Source organism: Oncorhynchus mykiss, chromosome 15 (genome assembly GCF_057628025.1).
Source record: "Oncorhynchus mykiss isolate SJ-2025 chromosome 15, ASM5762802v1, whole genome shotgun sequence".
Lineage (NCBI taxonomy): Eukaryota > Metazoa > Chordata > Actinopteri > Salmoniformes > Salmonidae > Oncorhynchus > Oncorhynchus mykiss.
Genome location: NC_143036.1, coordinates 21,762,945 through 21,784,783, shown reverse-complemented (window position 1 = coordinate 21,784,783; position 21,839 = coordinate 21,762,945). Strand labels below are relative to the sequence as shown.

The following is a 21,839-nucleotide window of genomic DNA, read 5'->3' as shown; positions in this document are numbered from 1 at the left end:
TCTTGTGTTTTGTTGTTTTCTTTCTCGCTTTTGTTCTTTGTTTTGCTCTTCATTTGTCTGGTGTGCGTTCCATCTCGCAGCCTGTCGCCGGGGCAACCAAACTGAGCGCCGCTAAGCCACGGCCGAGCTCGGCAGCATCCACTGGTGCTGCCGCCCCCAAACGCCCCACCCCTTCCTCCACCTCCACCACCACCTCAGCCACCCTCCTCAACAAAAAAACGCCCGTGCCCAAGGCCCCTACTCCCACTGCTGGCCCCAAGCGGCCTTCGTCCACAGTCAGCCGACCCACATCCGCAGCCACCACCTCCACCACTGAGCCACGTGAGGTCAAGCCCAAGGTGAGTGGCCCTGCCCTGCTTTAGGGACAGCCGCAGTCCCCTCCACCTCCATAGCCACCCCTGTGTGGTGTCTCTCTGTGTCGGGAGAAGTACCTACCACTTTCTTCTTCTCCCATGGCATTTCTTTCAACCTCCTATTCATCATCTTGCTGATCAGAAGAAGGAGCAGGTTCAGTTCTGTTTAGCATAAGTGTTAGTTCAGCTACTATGTTCATTTCCACAGGAGCTATAGACAAAGGCTCTGTCTGACTGCAGTGGTGCTGCTCGGAGCCTAATCTGCCTGTAATGTATCCACCTTCTAAACATGTCTCCTAGTAAGCCCTTGTGTCCCAGGTGCTGAGTGGCAGGATTACTCAGTGCAGGGTTCATAGAGGGTTCAATCATGCCCCAGGGCAGTGATTGGGGACACTGCCCTGTGTAGGGTGCCGTCTTTCGGATGGGACGTTAAACGGGTGTCCTGACTCTCTGAGGTCATTAAAGATCCCATGGCACTTATCGTAAGAGTAAGGCTGTTAACCCCGGTGTTCTGGCTAAATTCCCAATCTGGCCCTCAAACCATCACGGTCACCTAATAATCCCCAGTTTACAATTGGCTCATTCATCCCCCTCCTCTCCCCTGTAACTATTCCCCAGGTTGTTGCTGCAAATGAGAATGTGTTCTCAGTCAACTTACCTGGTAAAATAACAGATTTAAAAATATTAAAAAATAGAGGGAAGGGCGGGCTGGAGGGTAGGGGCCCAGAGGAGGCCAGCATTCATCACTCCTCCCTTGGCATTTACTAGAGAGAACCAGGGCCAAGCATCAGTCGCTCAAGGCTTCCCTCACCACACCTAAGTCTCTCACCTTCAGCCGTCAGCGCTGCAGATACACACTACAATGTACATGATGTACAGCCACTTCTCTATCCTGCGGGTGTATTTGCCTTTAATTACATGTTAAGTAGCCTTGCCCGGGTCTTGGAGCCCATCTCCTGTTTCTGTAGCGGAAGGCAGCTTGATGTGCAAGGACACCCCCTGGACAGGACGCTAGTCTATCGCAGAGCCTTACCCCATATCTATCTTAGTGCTAAGCAGTGATGGATCAGGTCCCATTTTTACAGTCCCTTGGTATGTCTCGGCCCAGGATGGCACTCCCAACCTTCCAATCTCAGGGCTGACATTCTAACCAATAACTACATATTACACTGCTGTTTAATATTGGAGTACAGTAATACAGTCTAGGTCAAAAGAGCGGGCGACTCGAGAGATCGCAAGACACGTTTGTATGAGAGAGGGAATGAATGAGGAGACGGAGCGGAAATCCAAGCTGTTTTCCATGCAAAGCCTCCCTCGGGCGGTGTATCTATGCATGGGGAAATCAGACACACAGCGCATTGGCATTCTCTTTATATCCCTGGTTCCTAGTGCAATCCTTACATCAGCGCCAAGGCAACACACACCATGTTGAGACCTATCAACAGTGTACCTGCTTGAGGATTCTGGCGCGTGCTCGTTGTTGACTTCAAGATCCGATGCAACACATTCCAGATGCTTCCTGGACAAGATTGGCTGGAGCCTTCGTTTCATAATGCTAATCTGAACTGTGCACTCTGAGGTTATATCTGGTGTTGATTCAGAGCCAGATCTTGCCATACACTGTATATAAGTGGGCCTGTGAAGTAACAGTAGTTGACTTTGGTTAGTTCAATTAATCAGGTGTGTTACTGGTTGGTTGGAAAAAGGTCTGGACTATCACCAGCCCCTTATGTATGATAATGGCCACCCCTGTTGTACACTGAGTATACAAAACATTAAGAACACCAGCTCTTTCCATAACATAGACTGACCAGGTGAAACCAGGTGAAGGCTATGATCCCTTATTGATGTCACTTGTTAAATCCACTTCAATCAGTTTAGATGAAGAGGAGGTAACAGGTGAAATAAGGATTTTTAAGCCTTGAGCCAATTGAGACATGGGTGATTCAAAGGGTGAATGGGCAACACTAAATGTTTAAGTGCCTTTGACCGGGTTATGGGTAGTAGGTGCCAGGCACACCGGTTTGTGTCAAGAACTGTAACGCTGCTGGGTTTTGCACGCTCAACAGTTTCCTGTGTGTATCAAGAATGGTCTACCACCCAAAGGGCATCCAACCAACTTGACACAACTATGAGAAGCATTGGTGTCAACATGGGCCAGCATCCCTGTGGAACGCTTTCGGCACTTTCTGGAGTCCAAGCCCCAATGAATGGAGGCTGTTCTGAGGGCAAAGAGGGGATGCAACTCAATATTAGAAAGGTGTTCCTAATGTGATGTATACTCAGTGTATGTGATGGCCCATAGTTGTTAGCGTGAACTTGGAGTTCCATACACACTCCAGGCAGGAATTATCTGCCATTGCCCTCTAGTGGTTGCCTGTTTAACTACAGGCAGTGACATTATCGCTGGTAAATCCTATTTTTTTGGCTAAACAACACACGAGGGAGGCAATCTAGCGTGCCCACTCTGTTGTGAAAATGCCCTATAGAGCAGTGCATTGAGGGAATACTTTTAGACACTATGGAGCCTGGCCCTTGAATGTCCTGCTTGGATATGATTGCAGAGGATTCAGTACAGGCTAGCCAGATGGCAATGAGAGAGATATGATAGCAATTACTCTGAGGATTTGCTGATGTTTTTGTTGTACATCGAATACTAGATAGGCAAGTGGTTTTATAAATATAACATTATCCAATGTTCCTTTTTAGTAAGGAATGTAACATTACGCAACAACAAGGTTCTTTGCCACAGCTTCAGTTTATGAGAGCGCCATGGTGTACATTCAACCTTTTATTTGTTATTAAACTCCATTACTCCATTATTTGTAACTGAATAGTGCAGCTCCATCCTTCCCTCCCTTATGTATCTGTTTACCAAACGTCTCCCATTCCCTGTCTGTCTCTCCCTCCAGACGACCACAGAGAGGCGTCCTCTAGTGCCAAAGGCCACCGCCGCCTCCACGGCTCGAACTGCTGCCCCCAAAAACGGCACTGCCACCACGGCAACCAGTAAACCAGCCACGGCGACCCGCACTCCCATTGCATCCCGCACTGCCGGCAGCGTACCCGCAACCAGACGCCCTCTGGGTGAGTCGCTATGCTACACACTTACACATTTTTGAACACGCGTACACACACCATGACCTATTGTTTTGGTGATTCAAAGTGTCTGACGTCTAGCCAGCAGAGTACCAAACTGTTTCTGTATTCCACAACGTGACTCCACTGCTTTGCCAAACAAACTTTGACAAGACAATAACAGGGATCAACAGGTTGAACTCTGATCTCTTTTGTTCTGCCTTTCAGCATCAAAGACTGACAGCAAGCCAGGAGAGGACAAGAAGCCCAGCACTCTGAAGTCAACAACAGGTACAGAAACACTCCTCCTCTCTCCTCTTTGTCCCCCCCCTCCATTTTCTCTCTTATCTTCTCCAGCGCTAGTCCTTCAGCCAGACAGCCACAGTACTGTAACACCAGTTGAGGGATTGGGGGCAGAGAGAGACAGGAAATGAAGAGTGACAGTGTCATGCAGGAACACACAGATGAAGCATGTAGACCGGGACAAAGAGGTGGTGAAGTCGTCGAGAGAGAAGAAAGCAGCAGAGTGTAAAAAGCTCAACACAGCACACTCTGAGGATTACACTCCCCTACTGTTGACATGAGCTGCTGACACTGGCACTACGTCTCAACGTTGCATAACCAGCAACGCAGGCAGAAGCCCGTTACTATACGCATAAAGAGGGGATGATTTTCTGATCCGAGCATGTCTTTCTGCTCAGAAATAAGACTCTTTCAGGACGGATTGGACGGATCTAAGACTTAAGTCCTCGGCAGGGTACATTTAGTTCATCACGTGATGTCCGTTAGACATTTGGAAAGTGGGATAATAAACGTTGCAGTGCATACTGGGGTTTATGTTGCTACAGAGCAGAAGGGATACCTGCCTGATGTATGTTCCCAAAAAGGTTTTTCAAATTGTTGCTAATAGCATATTAACCATCACTTGATCTTAATCACAGAATAGTAAGAGTAGCGAAGAGAGCAGGTCTATATAATTTCTCTGAACTGGGTTGGAAGTATTTTAGCATCTAAACGGCTTCATTACCTGGTTGTTGATTGTCCTCTTTTCTCCTCCTCCTCCCTCCGTTCTAGCAGACTCCACCCGGCCCCGGACCAGCACCACCCGCAGCTCTATAGCTAGCACCACCAGCGCCGCCCCCCGTGTCCGCCCCTCCACCACCAAACCTGCCCCCTCCTCCTCCTCCACAGTATCAGAGAAGAAGCCGGCTGTGCCCCGCGTCCCCCGTCCCACCTCCACCACCACCACGGGTAGTGCCAACGCCACGCGTACCACCTCCCGCCCAGGCACAGCCCCCGCACCAGACATTCGCAATGTGCGCTCCAAGATCGGCTCCACGGACAACATGAAGTACCAGCCCGGAGGGGGGAAGGTAAGGGGTCGTGCATCAGTGGTAGATGCGGATACCCGTATCATTTATGTGGCTACACGCTTTAATATTTCCAAGGCTTATTGGTCAGGTTGTGTTTTATACATTAGTCATTATATTAGTAAAATAGATATTGTTTCACAGATGGGCTTGTTTTACAGACAATGCCATTATGATTTTGTGTAGGGCTCTGTAGTGATAGTGTTCACAGTCTAATGCAGGGGTGTCAAACGTATGTCCCAGGGGTCCTACGTATGTCCCAGGGGTCCTACGTATGTCCCAGGGGTCCTACGTATGTCCCAGGGGTCCTATCCAGTCCTTGGGTGGTTTGAGTAAAAATAAATTAACAGAACAAATTATGTTCTGGGGGGAATGAACTTGAATACTTTAAAATGATTAAATATACTTTAAAATGGCTAAAATGCAATGGCAACTGTGTAGAAATAAGAATGGACCTACATTCATACAGTTTCTTGACTGTAACTAGCTCGCTAATAATCACCCAAATGACTGTCAGGAAGCATCGGAAAATCAAAAACAATGGATAGAGGATTATTTTTTGCAAATTCTGGCGGCAAGGAAATACAACGAATTTTCAGTGCGGCCCTCCAGATCTCATTGAAGACTGAATGCTGCACCCCGGGGCAAAATTAGTTTGACACCCCTGGTCTAATAATGGTTTTGCCTCCCTCAGACAGGTTATGTTCAGTAGATGAAGCCCCAGCTAAGACGGAATTTTCCATAGTGCACTTCTCCTAATGCCACATCCCGTTGCAGAGCTTTCCCTGTTAACAACCCCTCCTAGTTTCTTCTCCCAGACAACTGGTCCCAGCTTGTCTCATATTTTACCCTTTGCGATCCAAAATAGTTCCCAGTTAACTTCAGTTAACTCAGTGACTTCCTCCATAAATCTCCATTTGATTCAATTCACCATCTTGCACTCATGCTGACATCTCACCCCATTCTCTACATCCACCTATACACTACTCTCACTTCCTTTTCTCTGGCTGAGACCCCTTATACATTATAAGTCCTCCTAACACGCTTTTTAGCCAGATACACTATGCCTTCACTTCTACTGTCAAGTGTCAACATGGTGGAATAACCAAGTCCAACGTTGGAATTACCTATAACAACGTTGAAAGGCATATGGTGCCACATGTTGAGCGATGGACCCCAAACTGCATGTCAAAGAAAATGCCGATTTTCTTTGTTCTCTGAAATAAACCGAGCCCTGCTGCTTTGGATACAGCATCAGAATAGAGGAGGTAGTTCTAAGGACTCCTGCTGCCCTGTGTCCTGTGTGTTGTATTGACCCAGGGTGGGGCTTGTCTCCCCAGGTCTCTGGCAGGAGCGACGCCCTGGCCAAAGGCTCCTCCTCCAAAGAGACCAGCGAGGCCAAAGTGAGTTCACCCCCCATATCTACCCCTATCTCTTCAAATATCTCTCTCTTCCTCACCCTCTGTTTACTACTCTCACTTTCTGTCTCTCTCTTTGTATATGTCTCATTATGTTGTCTCTCACCCGCTATTTCTCTGTCAACCTCTCTCTTTCTTCTCTTCCCCTTTCTCTCTCATTCTTTGTCTCTCTATCCTCTTGTCATTTTCTTCTAAAGTGAGATACATTTCCTCCAAGCTGTTCACCTCTGTTTGTAGGTTAAAATATTTTGTTTTATTATTATTATTTTTTTTTTTTAAATAGTTTTTTTTTTATTGCCATATTTCATTGTTCACAAACACATACACTCACTCATCTCTGGTTATCCCTCATTCACTGCATGGACTGACTGACGGACAGCTGTCTAAAGCAGATGTTTAGGTGACTGACTCACCGACCAACCGACACCATACTGGTGCGCATCCGTGACTATGTCTTTACAGCCAGACAGTTCTGGAGTTACCAACATCAACGTGAGGTTCTGTGGAAGTGGACCACACCCGAAGAAGAATCATGCGTTTGAAATACAATCCTTCTGATTCATGTTGCGTCTTAGGTTTCACCTCAAAAACATTTGGTTAGGTTATTGTTTACAGTAGACATGGAAGAACGGTTAATGAGATACCAGATCAGATGGCATACCCACGGAGGGGAGGCACACGTCCGTGGTAGAGCGCTAAGCATACTAACACACTACCTTGCTACTATCTCTCTCCTCAAGACTTCATACAGTAACGCAAGGCTAAAGCCAGACCCAGAGAGCCAGGAGTCCATATTAACAATGTTGCTTGACAGCAATACGAATACTGTATATCCCTGGTTTTAAAATTGTCCTGAGCCTAAAGCAAAGTATTAAAGTTGGCCTACCCTGTGGCAAAGTAGGGGCTGGAGGGCTGTGATAAGTCATTGTACAGTAGCGTATGTCTGCACTATAGACGGAGGATCCGGGCGGAGAGACTTTCTGAGTTCTGCTCCGTCACACCCTCCACTAAAGCTCTCCATCCCCCTAATTGCCACAACATAATGATACCCAGAGGACTCTTATGGCTGTCAAGGATCTGAGCTTAAGCCTGCTACTGCCTAGTATATGTTTGTCTGTGTATGTGTGGTTCCTTTGCCTAACTGTCAGCTGTGATCTCTAACTAAGATGTCTGTATGAAATGTAGTACTTTCCCTGTCTAAATCTAACTACTGGGTTTGTGGGTTCATGGTACCAATGTCATGTTGTCACTGTGCGATTGTCCGTCTATGTGCCAACAAGTATGAATGTGTCAATATGGCAGGATATCACCAAAGTGAATTTTAAACGGAGACATTCACTTCAGCCATTCACTTAAGCCCATTAAAAGGGCATACAGTATGCATAGCAAAATCACAATTCAGGCAGTCAGACACCGTTATAGTAATTATCACTGTAACAACACACGTTAGCGCCAACACAATACATTACAGGTGAAACAATCACCATGATAACACATTCACATGCCTGTTTCAATAATCTATTTTAATACCGTAGCAATTGAGCATCTTCAAAGGGCAGGTGTGGATGTGGGACCCTGCATGCGTGTGTCAATAGACGTCTGTGTGTGTGGCCTCTAGATGCTTCTGCGCTCCTCTCTTCCTTCTTCGTCACAGCTCGCCCCCACCCGACCCTCCCTCTAACCCCCACAGTGAATCTACTCTTCCTCTCTGCCTGCTCTATGCTTTGTAGGTTCAGATAGTCTCCAAAAAGCTGGACTTCAGCCACGTCACCTCACGCTTGGGTTCCAAGGACAATATCAAGCATGTTCCTGGTGGAGGGAAGGTTAGTACCGGATTGCGGCTTAGCTTGAATGGCCCCCAACCCTACATGGCCGACCGCACGTCATGACCACTAAAGAGCTCGGGGCGGGGCGGGGTTATCTTCTGAAGACTCCACTGGAACAGGCTGAACCTCACTCCTACAAAAAAAAACTTCTGCAGACCTCAAAATGTCTGAGTCACGGTTCTATCATTGACAGATTTGGTTTTAGTCTAGGAAATGCTACAGTGCTGCCCCCCTTTTGGCACTGGCACAGTCATTGCCTGAAAGCATCGCTCCTGCCGAATGGCACCACCGAACGCTTTTAAGACGTCACTCTTATTCCCCGTTTTTTTTTTTGGGGGGGGGGACCTTGGCAATAAGAGGCTGTTGTATGATGTGGTTTTTGGACAGCATGGTGTCTCTAGCTAACCCTCCTCCGGAGTACCTGCTACTGTCCATGGCTTAGACCAGTGTTTCCCAACTCCAGTCCCTCCAACATCACACATTTTTGTTGTAGCCCCAGATAAACTCACCTGATTTAACTCATTGAGAGCTTGATGATTAGTTGGCAAGATTAGTTGACAAGTTTTTCCGGGGCTACAGTTGGGAAACACTGGAGTTGTAAAACACTGGCTTCGACTCTACCTGTCGCTGTTTCTAACTCACTCAACACCAATCAAACACCACCCTTACCTGTCTAACCTCTGACCTGCCCAGACACTCAACTCTGATTGGCTCTCTATGCAGACTTCCTCCTTTGATTGGTTGTGCTCGTGCTGCTACTGTATGCGGTGGACACATGAGTACATGAGTTTTCCCAAGAACAGATGGCTAATGATAAAGCTGAATAGGTTCAACTGCATGGCGAAGAAGATGGCCGTCATGGATCTTTGACGGGTGGTCATTCATTTCCTCTTCTGTGTGTGTAACTGGGTCTAATGTATATTTGCAGGTACAGATACTCAACAAGAAGGTGGATCTAAGCAAAGTGACATCGAAGTGTGGCTCCAAGGCCAACATCAAACACAAGCCTGGTAAAGGCCCTCTTGGTAGACCTGTTGAGTTGCCATACTGAATGTACACTGTAATGCATGTGTTGTGTATGTTTCTGTGTGTTTTATTGACCAGAGCACGTTACTGTCATTATATGCTCAAGATGTTATTAAGGACCATTCAAATGTGACTACCAAAGATGATTATAATGATTAAGCAGAACAACAACTGATCTCTGTTCTGCGGACCTGTGCAGTGTGTATTGTCTGTGCTGTCCCATTGACTGTGTGTGTCCTGTAGGGGGCGGCGATGTGAAGATCGAGTCCCAGAAAGTGAACAACAAGGATCAGGCTAAATCCAAAGTGGGCTCAATGGACAACCTCTGTCATGAGCCCGGTGGTGGCAACATCAAGGTGAGGTCACTGGACAAACGACCCTCACACTGAGTGACTGCTTTATACTCCTACTTTCACGCTGACAGTTTACAGTATAGTATATTACATATGGTGCATCAGATCAGATGTTCAGCCTGTGTCAAATGGTATTGTCCAGAAAACAACTTGGAAATGTGATCTCCACAGTGATAGCAGTCGGAAAACATTTTAGTGAAGATAGCCATTGAGCATGGCACAGGTACGGTAAGTTATTACAATACATTGTGGACAATACTGTCTGTGGAAAGTGTCACTCCCCACAGGAGGGAGGGAGGGAGGGAGGGAGGGAGGGAGGGAGGGAGGGAGGGAGGGAGAGACTTTCTTTAATGATACATCCTCATTTCATTAAATCCTCACCACCACCACCCCCTTCAAAAAGACAAATATCCCCTGTGCTGCGTACTCACCTTGTCCTTTACCCCACGATACAAAACAACATCACACACCACAATAACCAAAACCTCACCCAACCGTATATCCAACCCATCTTCCCCAGCTATACAGACGGCCTCCCCGACACACCATATCTCCTGAAACATCTTCCCCAGCTATACAGACGGCCTCCCCGACACACCATATCTCCTGAAACATCTTCCCCAGCTATACAGACGGCCTCCCAACACCATATCTCATGAAACATCGAAAATTTCATAGAACTCAAATTCCACCCTGAGGCGCCAGAGACCATCCCATTAAATAATAGTAAAGGGTCTGTTATCCTCCCACCTTTGACCCTGTTCCTCTTTGTTAACCAAATAACTAACTTTGCCTGAGCAAACAGAACATTCAACAACACACATTTGGCCTTTTCCTTGTTCAAATACCTCTACCCCATTATAAACATCCTGACAGTAAACTCCACTCCCAACCTCTCAGACAGACATTCCAACAGAGACATTAATTGCATTAACTTGGTGCACACAGAAAACACATGATGCACAGTTTCACTCATGACACAGAAAGGACACCCCTGTCCGACTGCTGGGTCGACCCGTGCCAACCAGCTGTTAGTGGCCATGGCTCCATGTAGAACCCTCCACTGGAGATCCCCTGACCTCTTTGGCACTGGGGACCCACCATACTCTCCGCCCCACATACCCCCTGCCACTGATGTGCCTTCACACTGTTGGGCTCCTAATGTTCCTTACCTTAATGCAGAGGTTGTAGAGGGCTTTACCTTACACCCCCTCAAACTCCCCCAGGCTCAGAGTGTTAAAGTCCAACAAGTCCTCCATACCCCCTTGCCAGTCCCCAGTCTCTGCCATCACCTGCAGTGGGGGAAACATTGGTGGACCCTCCCCCTTTGACTGCTCAAACATCCACTTTACCAGCTCAGACAGTGCCTCCAGGACCTCCCACAGGAATCTCTCTAGCAACCTAAGAGGTGTTAGTAAACCTGTTTGTTATGCCAGGACTTCCAGGGTTTTCCACCCCTCCTCCCCCAGCAGCCGCAGGTCACCCAGCCTTAGTAAGCCCGCTGCCATCAGTCGCTTCTGCAGGGTTGGCCGATTGAACTGATCTCAAAAGGATGGCTGGATTGTTGAAGATAAGCTCCTCCCACAGCCCAGTCTCCACACCCCCTTCTCGTGTGGGCCTTAGCAGCTGCCAGGCCCTCAGCACTGCAGAGTAAAAATCAGAGAGACCTGCTGTACTCAGCCTCTCCAGCCTTATGAGGAACAGCTGCCGGTCCAACCCTAATCCACCAGCTCTCCTCAGCAGCAGCAGCCGACATCAGTATGGTACAGCAGTCTCTGCGCCGCCTTTAGTTGGGAATGCAGGCACGCTGCTCTCCAGTTCCACCAGGCCCTGTCCTCCTTTGTGGACGGACATGTACAACACTGCCACCCTCAGCCATTGATGGCCCGACCAGAAAAAATCCACCAGCTTGTGTTGCAGGTCTGCGAGCACAGGGAGGATGCCGCCAGGTTGTTGATTATCAGCACCCTCCTTCTATATGACACTTGAGACAGGAGCCACCTCCATCTGGCCAATCTTGACACCTCCCAGTTCACCACCTCTCCGAGCCCAGGTATACGCCCAAAATGTTAAGCCTTTACAACTCCCTCCTCCCTCCATGCCCCACATAAGAGCTTTGCTCTTGCCCCAGTTCACCTTAGCTGACGAAGCTCCCTCGTACACCTAGTCTCTAGTGCCTGCATATCCTGCCCATCCCTGACCGTCACAGTAATGTCATCTGCATACGCCGACACTGCTATGCCTGTCTATCACACTCCCTGCAGTCTCCTGCGTAGGAGGCCCAAAAAAAGGCTTAATGGCTAGTGTATTTAAATGCCCCGATAGAGGTCATCCTTGTCTAATGCCCCGCCTCACCAAGACTGGTCTACTGAGCCCCCCTCCGAACTTGACCATATGTGACGCCCCAGCATACATCTTCACACAAGCCAAAACCTTTCCCCAAACCCAAACACAGACATCACATTGAACAGATACTCATGGTCCACTCTACCAAAAGCCTTCTCTTGGTCTAGAGACCAGTCCAAATTTCATCTTAGAAACTCTTGACAAGTCCAACATCCTGATTAAGAAGAAGTTTTCAGTGATTGAGCATCCCGGTACACAATATGTCAGGTCCTTGTATACTATAGAGTCCAGATGGAAATTCACTCTGTTAGCGAGGACCTTGGCAAATATCTTGTAGTCCGCATAGAGCAATGCCACAGGCCTTTTGGGGGGGGCAGGAGAGTCAGAGCCACGGCAGAACATCGGCAACTCTCCTACCCCCACGCAAAAGAAGTCCAGTCCAATTATTCCCCAGAATTGGGAGTCCATCGACCCCGGTGGACATCTGGGTTATGGCCTCTGCCAGTTCATTGGACAACAGGGGAATGTCCATTTCATCCCTCTGTGCCAGAGAGCGCTTAGGGAGTTCTGCAAACAAAACCTGAACACGTATAGGATCACACGGTTGTGCCCTATACAACTCAGTAGAAAACTCCACAGTCCACTCCGGCATCTCCCCCACTACAGAGGTCACCCGCCCAGCCGACAGCCGCAGACAATCCAAACCAAGCTGGGAGCATCCATCTCCTTGAGCATGGAGAACCTAGCTCTTAGAAGTGCTCCCTTTGCTTTAACCTGGAAAAAACTGCCCAGGTCCCTACGTAATTCAGCCAAATTAACCTGGGGGCCTACATTGCCTTGCCCCACTAGCTCTACCTCCACATCACTGATACTACGCTCGAGTTCCTCCAATACTCTCCTAGCCTGAGAATGAGAGAACTGTATACTGTTGACAGAAAATACACATTTGGACTTTTCCCACATCCCACCATTGACTCAGAGATACCCCTCTCTTCGCTAACCCCAACTTTCTCAAAAAGTCTGGAAACCTGAGCAAAAAGTGGCATCTTTTAAGATCTTTACATTAAACTTCTACTAGGATGCCTGCCGAGGCCCTGATGAAGTAGACAGCCGAGCCATGGTTGGATCCGAAAAACCCACCGGGAGAATGGTACCGCCCAACAGACTATTGCTCTGGTTCCTGGACATGTAAAACCAATCTAGTCAGGCTGCACTCACCCTAGCCCCAAAGACCTTCACCCATGTAAAGTGTCTTGTGTTGGGACGTCTAGTTCTCCAAACATCCACTACATCAAACTGATTTAAGATGTCACCCCCCTCCTCTCCCCTGTAACTATTCCCCAGGTCGTTGCTGTAAACGAGAATATGTTCTCAGTCAACTTACCTGGTAAAATAAGGGTAAAATAAATAAAAACACCCGCACTGAGCCTGAATGAGGCTCCTCCTCATTTCTATCTTTGGTAAAAATCCATTGTACAGTTCCAGTCCCCGCCTACCACCAGCATCTCCTCTGGCGCTACCTGTGAGTTTCTTAGACACCCAAGCAGATGCCCCCTCTCTCGCCCTGTGTTAGGCGCATACACATGTATAAGGGCAAAACTCATGTTGTTAATTTCTGCTTTAACAACAAGCAGCCTACCCCTACACACCTCCTTTGAGGAGCAAATTTTTACAGACAGACCCAGTGCAAAAAGGACTGCCACCCCTGCACTAAGATTTGTCCCATGTCTCAACACACTTGCCCCTTTCCACCAGAGCTCCAAATCGACTTGATTCACCACATCACTATGTGTCTCCAGCAGAAACAACACCTGTACTTTTTTTGTTTTACATATTCACCCAACAGACTCCTCTTACCTGCATCTCTGGCACCAATTAAATTAAGCGAGCCTAGCCAAAGAGTCTCCATAAAAAGTGGGAGAAAAGCCAGCAAAGAAAGAGACCAATAGTAAAGCTCAAAAAGCCCCAGTGCCAGAAAGAAACTATTCATCTAAACAGCATCTGAAGGTAGACCCTTACGCACGGTGGTTGTGACCCACTTCCTAAACCTAACACATTTCCTGAGTGAGAGGACACCATGCTCCTCGTTTTTCATAGTGTGTTTGAGGTGGGACCAAGCCAATGTTTTACAAATCACAAGTAAGTCTCAAGTCTTAGCACTCAAGTCCCAAGTCAAAACCGTCAGGTCTCAAGTCTTTAACTTTGAGTTTCGAGTCCTAAACAAGTCATAATGTGCTCTTCACCAAATGTAATAGAATTTCATATTTTTAACCAGAGTAATAGTTAGTATATTACATTTACGCAAATCATGAATGCTTTTAAAAATATCTATATATTTATTACTTTCTAAATAAATTGTATTTTTCCATGGAAACAATAGTGATCGACTATCGAGAATCGCTATGGGGCGCAGTCGGGCGATGTAGGCTTGTACACAATCGCCCAATCTTGTTTTAGGAACATCAGGCAAGATTTAGGCTACCAACTGCCTAGCCAGTTGTAGCTCAATCTGGGGTGCAATGATCACGTTCCTGCACTGACTGACTGTGTGGAGGCTCATTGATTTAACGTTACGTTAGCCTACATGATACACTAGTAAGGTAATAAAATATATAGCTGTCGGCTATATTAGCCGCGGCTTACCATTCTTTGTGCAGCTTCAAATGTCAAACAAATTTGGAAATTGTTGCGCCTCCGTCTGTCATTTTCTTCCTGCATGTTTTGCAAGTTGCAATCTTGTTTTTTGTTGATACAGCATCGTCTTTATATCCGAAAATAATAATTTGTGGTATCATCTTTCCAAGGGCTCCATCTGAATTCACCCGTCGACATTCCTCTGCACTGCCACGCACAGTTTTTTCTCAGCTGGCACAATTTGATTGGCTGCTGTCCGATTCAAACTGTAATCCGTTAAATGAAGAGTTGATGCGCTGCACACTTTTTAATAGCATCACTTTTAATATTTGGGCTTGGGGAGGGTCATAAGGCTCAAGTCCAAGTCAAGTCACGAGTCATTGGTGTTGAAGTCAAAGTCGAGTTGCAAATCATCATATTTGTCCAAGTCATATGACTCGAGTCCACACCTCTGGCGTGTTGTACTGATCTTACAAACTTTACCGGATCACAAAAAAAAGCTTCAAGATTCCTTTTTCCCTTCAGTATCATTCAGGAACCTTGACAGTTCCCTAACCTTGTACTTTGACCCCTCTGCCTGACTGACTGTCAGCTCTGGACCCATTGAGTCTGAAAAGAAAGCGACCTCCTCGTCCTTAGACTCACCCTCCTCCTCCGCATCTCTATCTCCCATCCTGACCACCTGCCCTTTCTCTCTAGCTGCCCCCCCCCGGCACCAGGCAAAGGTTCCTTAGTGCCTCTCCCCTCCCACCTCCTTTCTTCTCCCCCTTTTCATTTTCCGCTTGACACCCCCCTCCACCACCCCTAGTCGCTTGCTCTTCCCCACTATACTCTCCTCATCCACTAACATAACCTGAATAGGCCCAGCCTCATCTGCACCACCCTCCATAACCTGCCTAGACCCAGCCTCATCTACACCACCATCCATTACATGACTAGACCCAGCCTCATCTGCACCCCCCTCCATTACATGACTAGACCCAGCCTCATCTACACCACCATCTATAGCCTGACTAGATCCAGCCTCATCTACACCACCCTCCATTACATGACTAGACCCAGCCTCATCTACACCACCATCCATTACATGACTAGACCCAGCCTCATCTACACCACCATCCATTACATGACTAGACCCAGCCTCATCTACACCACCATCCATTACATGACTAGACCCAGCCTCATCTACACCACCATCTATAGCCTGACTAGATCCAGCCTCATCTACACCACCCTCCATTACATGACTAGACCCAGCCTCATCTACACCACCATCCATTACACGACTAGACCCAGCCTCAGCTACAGCACCATCTATAGCATGACTAGACCCAGCCTCAGCTACAGCACCATCTATAGCAGGACTATACCCAGCCTCAGCTACAGCACCATCTATAGCAGGACTAGACCCAGCCTCATCTACAGCACCATCTATAGCAGGACTAGACCCAGCCTCATCTACAGCACCATCTATAGCAGGACTAGACCCAGCCTCAGCTATAGCACCATCTATAGCATGACTAGACCCAGCCTCAGCTATAGCACCATCTATAGCAGGACTAGACCCAGCCTCATCTACAGCACCATCTATAGCAGGACTAGACCCAGCCTCAGCTATAGCACCATCTATAGCATGACTAGACCCAGCCTCAGCTATAGCACCATCTATAGCAGGACTAGACCCAGCCTCATCTACAGCACCATCTATAGCATGACTAGATCCAGCCTCAGCTACAGCACCATCTATAGTATGACTAGACCCAGCCTCATCTATACCACCATCTATAGCATGACTAGAACCAGCCTCAGCTATAGCACCATCTATAGCAGGACTAGACCCAGCCTCATCTACAACACCATCTATAGCATGACCAAGGAAAGAATCAAGAAAATAAGTAAGGACAGAGCCCTCCACACGGCCTCTCAACTACAAAACACTCCCAGAGAGAGAGAGAGAGGGGCAATGTGGGGGAAAGCATAGCATTGAGTTTATCCATGTTTGTGCTCTTTTCTCACTGTGTTCATAACATAACACTCAAAGAATGAAGTCCATCTTATCAGTCACATGACCAGCATCTCCATGGATGCACCGTTCATCTCCTCTGGCACTGTGAATGAATATTGATATTTCTGCATGCAGTGCATACTGTACACAGTTGATAATGAACACATACACATATTGACATGTTCTCAGTTGGTCCTCAATCACATTCTTTGGACACATACTATATGACTATTTCAGAGATGTTATAATATACCTGCACATACAGTACCTTTCAGCTTGCACCAGCAGTATACGCAACACTTGCACAATCCATGATAACATGTTTAATTTGGTGCTCTCTATGGTTTAGGTATGCACATTTCTTTTGAATAAAAATGGTGATAAAACCCAGGGTTTAATGGTGCGGGTGATGTGTTGTGTTGAAACACACACACGTTTACCAAACCATCTAGCCTCCCATGGATGTTGTTATTTATCCCTTCCCTTGTGGTCTTTTTGTGAAATAGAGACACGTGTTTTATGTACCCAGAGCTACTGGACACATAAGCCCCTGTCTAAAGATAATTATAACTATAATTATAAAGATAACTATAATTATTATTATTCTAAAGAAATTGCAGATTAAATATAGCTGAAGAATATATTCCACATCCAAAGCTAGCTCTCATCTAATATGTTTGAGTAAATATAGCTCTTTATTTTCCACAATATTTGATACCGTCAGACCACTGGTCCTGTTATATCTTTTAGGATTTTCTACCATTTATATTTCCCGCATTGAAGACATCCTCAGCGCCTACCATGTTTTGTTTGAGTACGCTTGTAGTTAATATCTCATCTGTCCTACTGTACACACACTGCAACCCCTTTTTCCATTCCATTGCAACCCCCCCACCCAATTGACACCCTGCTACTGTATGCATTTTTAGGCTGAGGGAGCCGAGAAGACGGCAGAGGAAAATGGGGCTCCCTCCAGTGATGCCTCAGCCAAGGTGCCAGGGCAGGCAAGCAGCCCCGCCCAGGAGAATGGGGTGAAGGAGGGTGCCCCCTGCGGAAGCCAGGGCATCCATGACCCCCAGGGCTTTGACTCGCGCATCCCTGAGACAAGTAAGTATGCCGTCCAAACCGAACAGTCCCCTGCCTGTCCTCTCTCCACTAGGGCTGCGTCCCACTCCTTCCTCCTCATTCTCTCAGACTCCTATCCCTTGATGTGAGCTAATATGAGGCCTCCCAAATGTTCTTTATGATTGTCTGGTCTGGAGAGGGGCCTTATGAAGGGGCAAGTTTGGATACAAAAGAAGCAGAGATGGTCTCTTATCTAAATGACTTTGAGACTTTCATATTTATTTTGTGATTTACATGTCCCTGACCACCCCATTACCTTTGACTTCTTATTTTACAGGCTTCTAATTCTTCTTTGTGCTATCCATCTACCCCCTTCATCTTAACCCCCTCAACATCTCCTATGTCCCCCACTCCTCTCTCCTTCTCTCCTCTTTTCCATTCTTTCTGTCCCATTTACACACTTCCTGCTGCAGATTGAGTCTTTCAAGCTCAACTTCCGCGAGAACGCCCGCTCTCGCACGGACCACGGCGCCGACATCATAACCTGGCCAGCCCCGGGAGACAGCCCCTCACACCCACAACGCAGCGTCTCTCTCAACGACTCCCTGACTTCTGCTGGCTACCCCCGCTGCCCCCTCCCTCCTCCCCCCACTGGGACAGGGGGGCAACGGCACGCTAGCAGGACTCAGGTCATGACCCTCAATCCCACATCCAAACACCTCACCCATGTATCATTCTCTTACTACGCCTGAACCTGCGCTTACCTACCTACCGCTGTCCTGTGTTCCCATTGGATGAGCTGACATTGTACATACAGTAGACCAAGCTTCAAGCAGGTTGGGATAACATTGGGAGGGGAACGGAGGCTTGCCATGTTAACTGTGAAGTCTAATTCATGTTTCCTTACCTCTCCAAGAGCATAATATGGCAGTTGCAGCGTACAGTAGCAAAAATCAGTCTTATCCAGTATTACAGTACGTCCTAGTGCCGTTTTAGTGAGAGTAATCTACCAGGCATCGCCAGCCCTGAACACACCTGTTTGGTTCACATAGACACCCCCAATGGGAAACCTTCCTAGACTCACCTGTGGGTTATGTACGCAGACTAATATGTGTGTAGAGCCCTTTTACTTGTCAGCATGTAGGGCTGTGGTGTGTTCCCAATAACCATTGATTAATTGACTCACTATTCACCAACCATCGACTCATTCACTCACTGCCTCACCTCCCTCCTCTCTCATATCCATGTACCCAGAGTCCAGACCCCTCTTTTTCACTGTCCAAGGGTTAAATACCTTTTGTTTTTAAAGAGCACTCACAAAATATTAGTAAACTAGTAGACTGTACTTGAACAGTAGGCTATTTAACTCTCTTTTAAACGGTGTGTTTGTGATGGTGTGTTTGATTGAATAATACTGTAACAATGAGCTGTGGCGTTCTGTTCTGTTTACTTTTACATTAGTTTATTTTCCTCATCAGCTTAGTTTTAAGGTTTGTTTCATTGTTTTCTTCTTTCGTTTTATTTCTCGTGTAAGAAATACGGTGGATGGTCTCTTTACCAACAGGGCTCAGAAATCCTCTTGAATACACACACATATATTTTTCTCGAAACAAAGGCACACAGTCATGAAGATGCGACTCCGTTTAGGGCGTTGAGACTGAGAAAGCATGTCAGGGGTGTGACGAGGGAGACAAAGACAGATCAAAAGGGAGACAGCGAACACTGAGGCGTAGTGACGTAAAGACGTGTCCTCTTCAGTGTGTTAAGACAACAATGTGATGTGTCAGAATAGTGCTGTCTAGGAAAACTCCAGAGGGTAATAGAATGTTAAGATGAATTATGTGAAGGAAAGTGTCTTGGAGGTTGGTGGAGCGATGTGTCTTGTACTGTACGTGCCTCCTGTCCTGCTTACCTGAAACTGGGATGGGACTCGGGCTGGAAGCTCAAGCTGATGGACCCTTGTCCCTGGAGTGACACAGACAGACAGAATGTCATAGTTGAAAATGAAACCGCATGGTGGCACTGTAGTTTGATTAGGATTTAGAATAATCGTATTTTGTGACCAGTCCTGCTTGTTGTCCCATTTCAGCTGTTTTCTGAGGGTTCTGGTAAAGTGTTATTGACAGTAATAAGAGGACTTGCTGAAGGACTTGTTGGAACATTATTAGAGGTTCTGCTGAAGGACTTATTTTTGTCAGGCTGTTGGCAGTGGAACATTCAATGTGGCTTATTTTACTTGTAGCAATGTATCCAACAATTGCCTCCAATTGCCTTTTTCGTGCATGGCCAGGTAATATCATGCCCAGAGCAGAAAGCCTATGTGCATTATGACTTGCAGTGTTGTGGTTCAGTATATTTGTCCTTGGGGGAAATAGTCGGTGTTGTATCTTCTTTTTTTTAACAGTGGGCAGGAAGAAAATTGGGGGCTGTCAATTTGATTCTAAATTCTATTGCAGTTTGGTATATTATATAATTCAGCTATAAAATCGTCATGTTTTTTAAATGTGTTGAGCTCAAAATAAGGACAGTACACCAGGTACTCTTTTTGAGGAATTATTCCCCCCCCCCCCCCTAGATATGGAAACTATTAAAATGACCTTAAATTCTTGAATATATTAAAGAGGGTGTGTAATGGTAATGTGTATTTGATGAAAGGTAAAGCTGTCTCTCCACACACTGATTTACTCCCATATTGTTCCTAGGATATCCATGAAATATTGTTTAAAAGACATCGTGATTAATTTAATTTAAAAACATAATTACAATCTATTGAGATGTGTGGAATAGGCCTAATACCCAGAGCCAAAAAAAAAGTCAATTTAAATGTTTTAAGAAAATGGTCAATACATTTTATTGTTATCAACAAGATGTTATTTTAAAATTGGAGAGGTTTGTAGATATTGATATTTGAGCGGTTTTGTAGTACAGCAGTGATTGTTGTAAGAGGAACGGCTGCTGAGGTGGATCGTAGTATCGCCTCTGATCCTCATCTGATAGAGAAATTTCAATATTACCACTGATCCTGACTTACCACACTCACTGGTATGTTCTCTCTGAGATTGCACACGGTTGTATATAAATAGATATTTTACTGTTTTATACACTTTCGCCACAGGAAAAAAAATAATAATATGAAAACAACAATGATGGTAATAAGGATGTTACGTACAGCTTTTATGTTAATATGTCTTTAACAGTTTTAATGGTAAGGGGTATCATTATTGTTATTGAGCAAGTCTGCCTTTTTTCCAAGAAAAGGGCTGCTGAAGTGAAAGAATGTTATAGAGATATAATGTTCTATAGATGCAACACTTTTGTATTTATCTTGTGTTCCCATAGCGACATGGTGGTTGGGTCAGTGGGGAGTGTTTGAGGGGTTATACACATGGGAGGCATAATGAGGTCTGGTCCAGTTTGTGGATTGCTGTCTATTGAGCAGTGTTTATTTCACAAATTGTAAGAGTTTTGTTAACTTTCACATAACCTTTGTCCATCCCCACAACCCCAGTCTTAAGAAATGAAAATACTCTTATTTACAGGTAGACCTTCAGATGTGATTTTGACATTGTAGGATACAGTGACCTTCTTGTGTTGATTTGAAAACAAGATACGTGCAACATGGAAGGGATTGAAACTAATGTGTAGAATTGCACTGTATAACATGCCATTGTGGTGCAGGGCTTCCTGTTAAAGCAGGAAGTGGGATTAGAAGTCAGGTCATATCTGTCATTTAGGAATATTGTTGCCCTTGCCCTACACGCACGCACACACAGAAACACACACACACACTCTGTCCTGGAGTGTCATGGAGACGTCCGCGCCCTAACACACCCTTATGTAAGGCTAACAGTAGCTGTCAGGTTTGGCTTGTGTTACTTAGAGCTCTCCAGTAATGCTACAATGAGCTCCATAGATCTGCTTCTTCCGCTAGCGCACACCCAATGTGCAAGTGTACTCATAGAAAACACCTATTTAAGAGCATGCAGAAACAAATGGAATGTGTTCCGTAGACTTATGTCATTCGCAGAATTTGTCATTTGCAGAATTTGTTTTTTTGTTTTTCATTCATTTTGAATTGACATTTTTGGTTTGAAAGAAGTGTTTATTGTGATTAATTGTTAATTAGTGATGTGATTATTAAACATTAAAAAACAAAATGTTTAAGATATTGTGCTTGTCTTTTGATCAGTTTACGTTATCCTCTCTGTCCTCTTTTAGACATAATATAAGCCACATGGCCTATAAGCTAGGTAACTGCCAAAATAACTGAAACACTTGAGTAAATGAGGTACACAAAGTATACTGAACAAAAATATAAACACAACATGTAAAGTGTTGGTCCCATGTTTCATGAGCTGAAATAAA

At 46.0% G+C, this 21,839-nt stretch overlaps 1 protein-coding gene across 50 annotated transcripts in view; it reads left to right on the top strand.

Annotated features, from left to right (window-relative positions):
- Positions 1–21,638, top strand: part of LOC110489787 (uncharacterized) — a 122,285-nt gene extending 100,647 nt beyond the window's left edge. For 4 of the 50 annotated variants that reach the window (XM_090199578.1, XM_090199607.1, XM_090199604.1 and 1 more), the window contains 10 exons: positions 81–338; positions 3,266–3,440; positions 3,660–3,722; positions 4,509–4,804; positions 6,142–6,204; positions 7,950–8,042; positions 8,974–9,055; positions 9,315–9,427; positions 17,339–17,516; positions 17,948–21,638. In XM_090199578.1, coding sequence (XP_090055704.1) covers positions 81–338; positions 3,266–3,440; positions 3,660–3,722; positions 4,509–4,804; positions 6,142–6,204; positions 7,950–8,042; positions 8,974–9,055; positions 9,315–9,427; positions 17,339–17,516; positions 17,948–17,952 — 1,326 coding nt within the window. In that variant the 3' untranslated portion in view covers positions 17,953–21,638. Of the gene's footprint in view, positions 1–80; positions 339–3,265; positions 3,441–3,659; positions 3,723–4,505; positions 4,805–6,141; positions 6,205–7,949; positions 8,043–8,973; positions 9,056–9,314; positions 9,428–17,338; positions 17,517–17,811 lie in introns of all 50 variants that reach the window. The other 46 variants (XM_090199576.1, XM_090199606.1, XM_090199602.1 and 43 more) reach the window with 22 other exon arrangements.
- Positions 21,639–21,839: the final 201 nt, after the last annotated feature.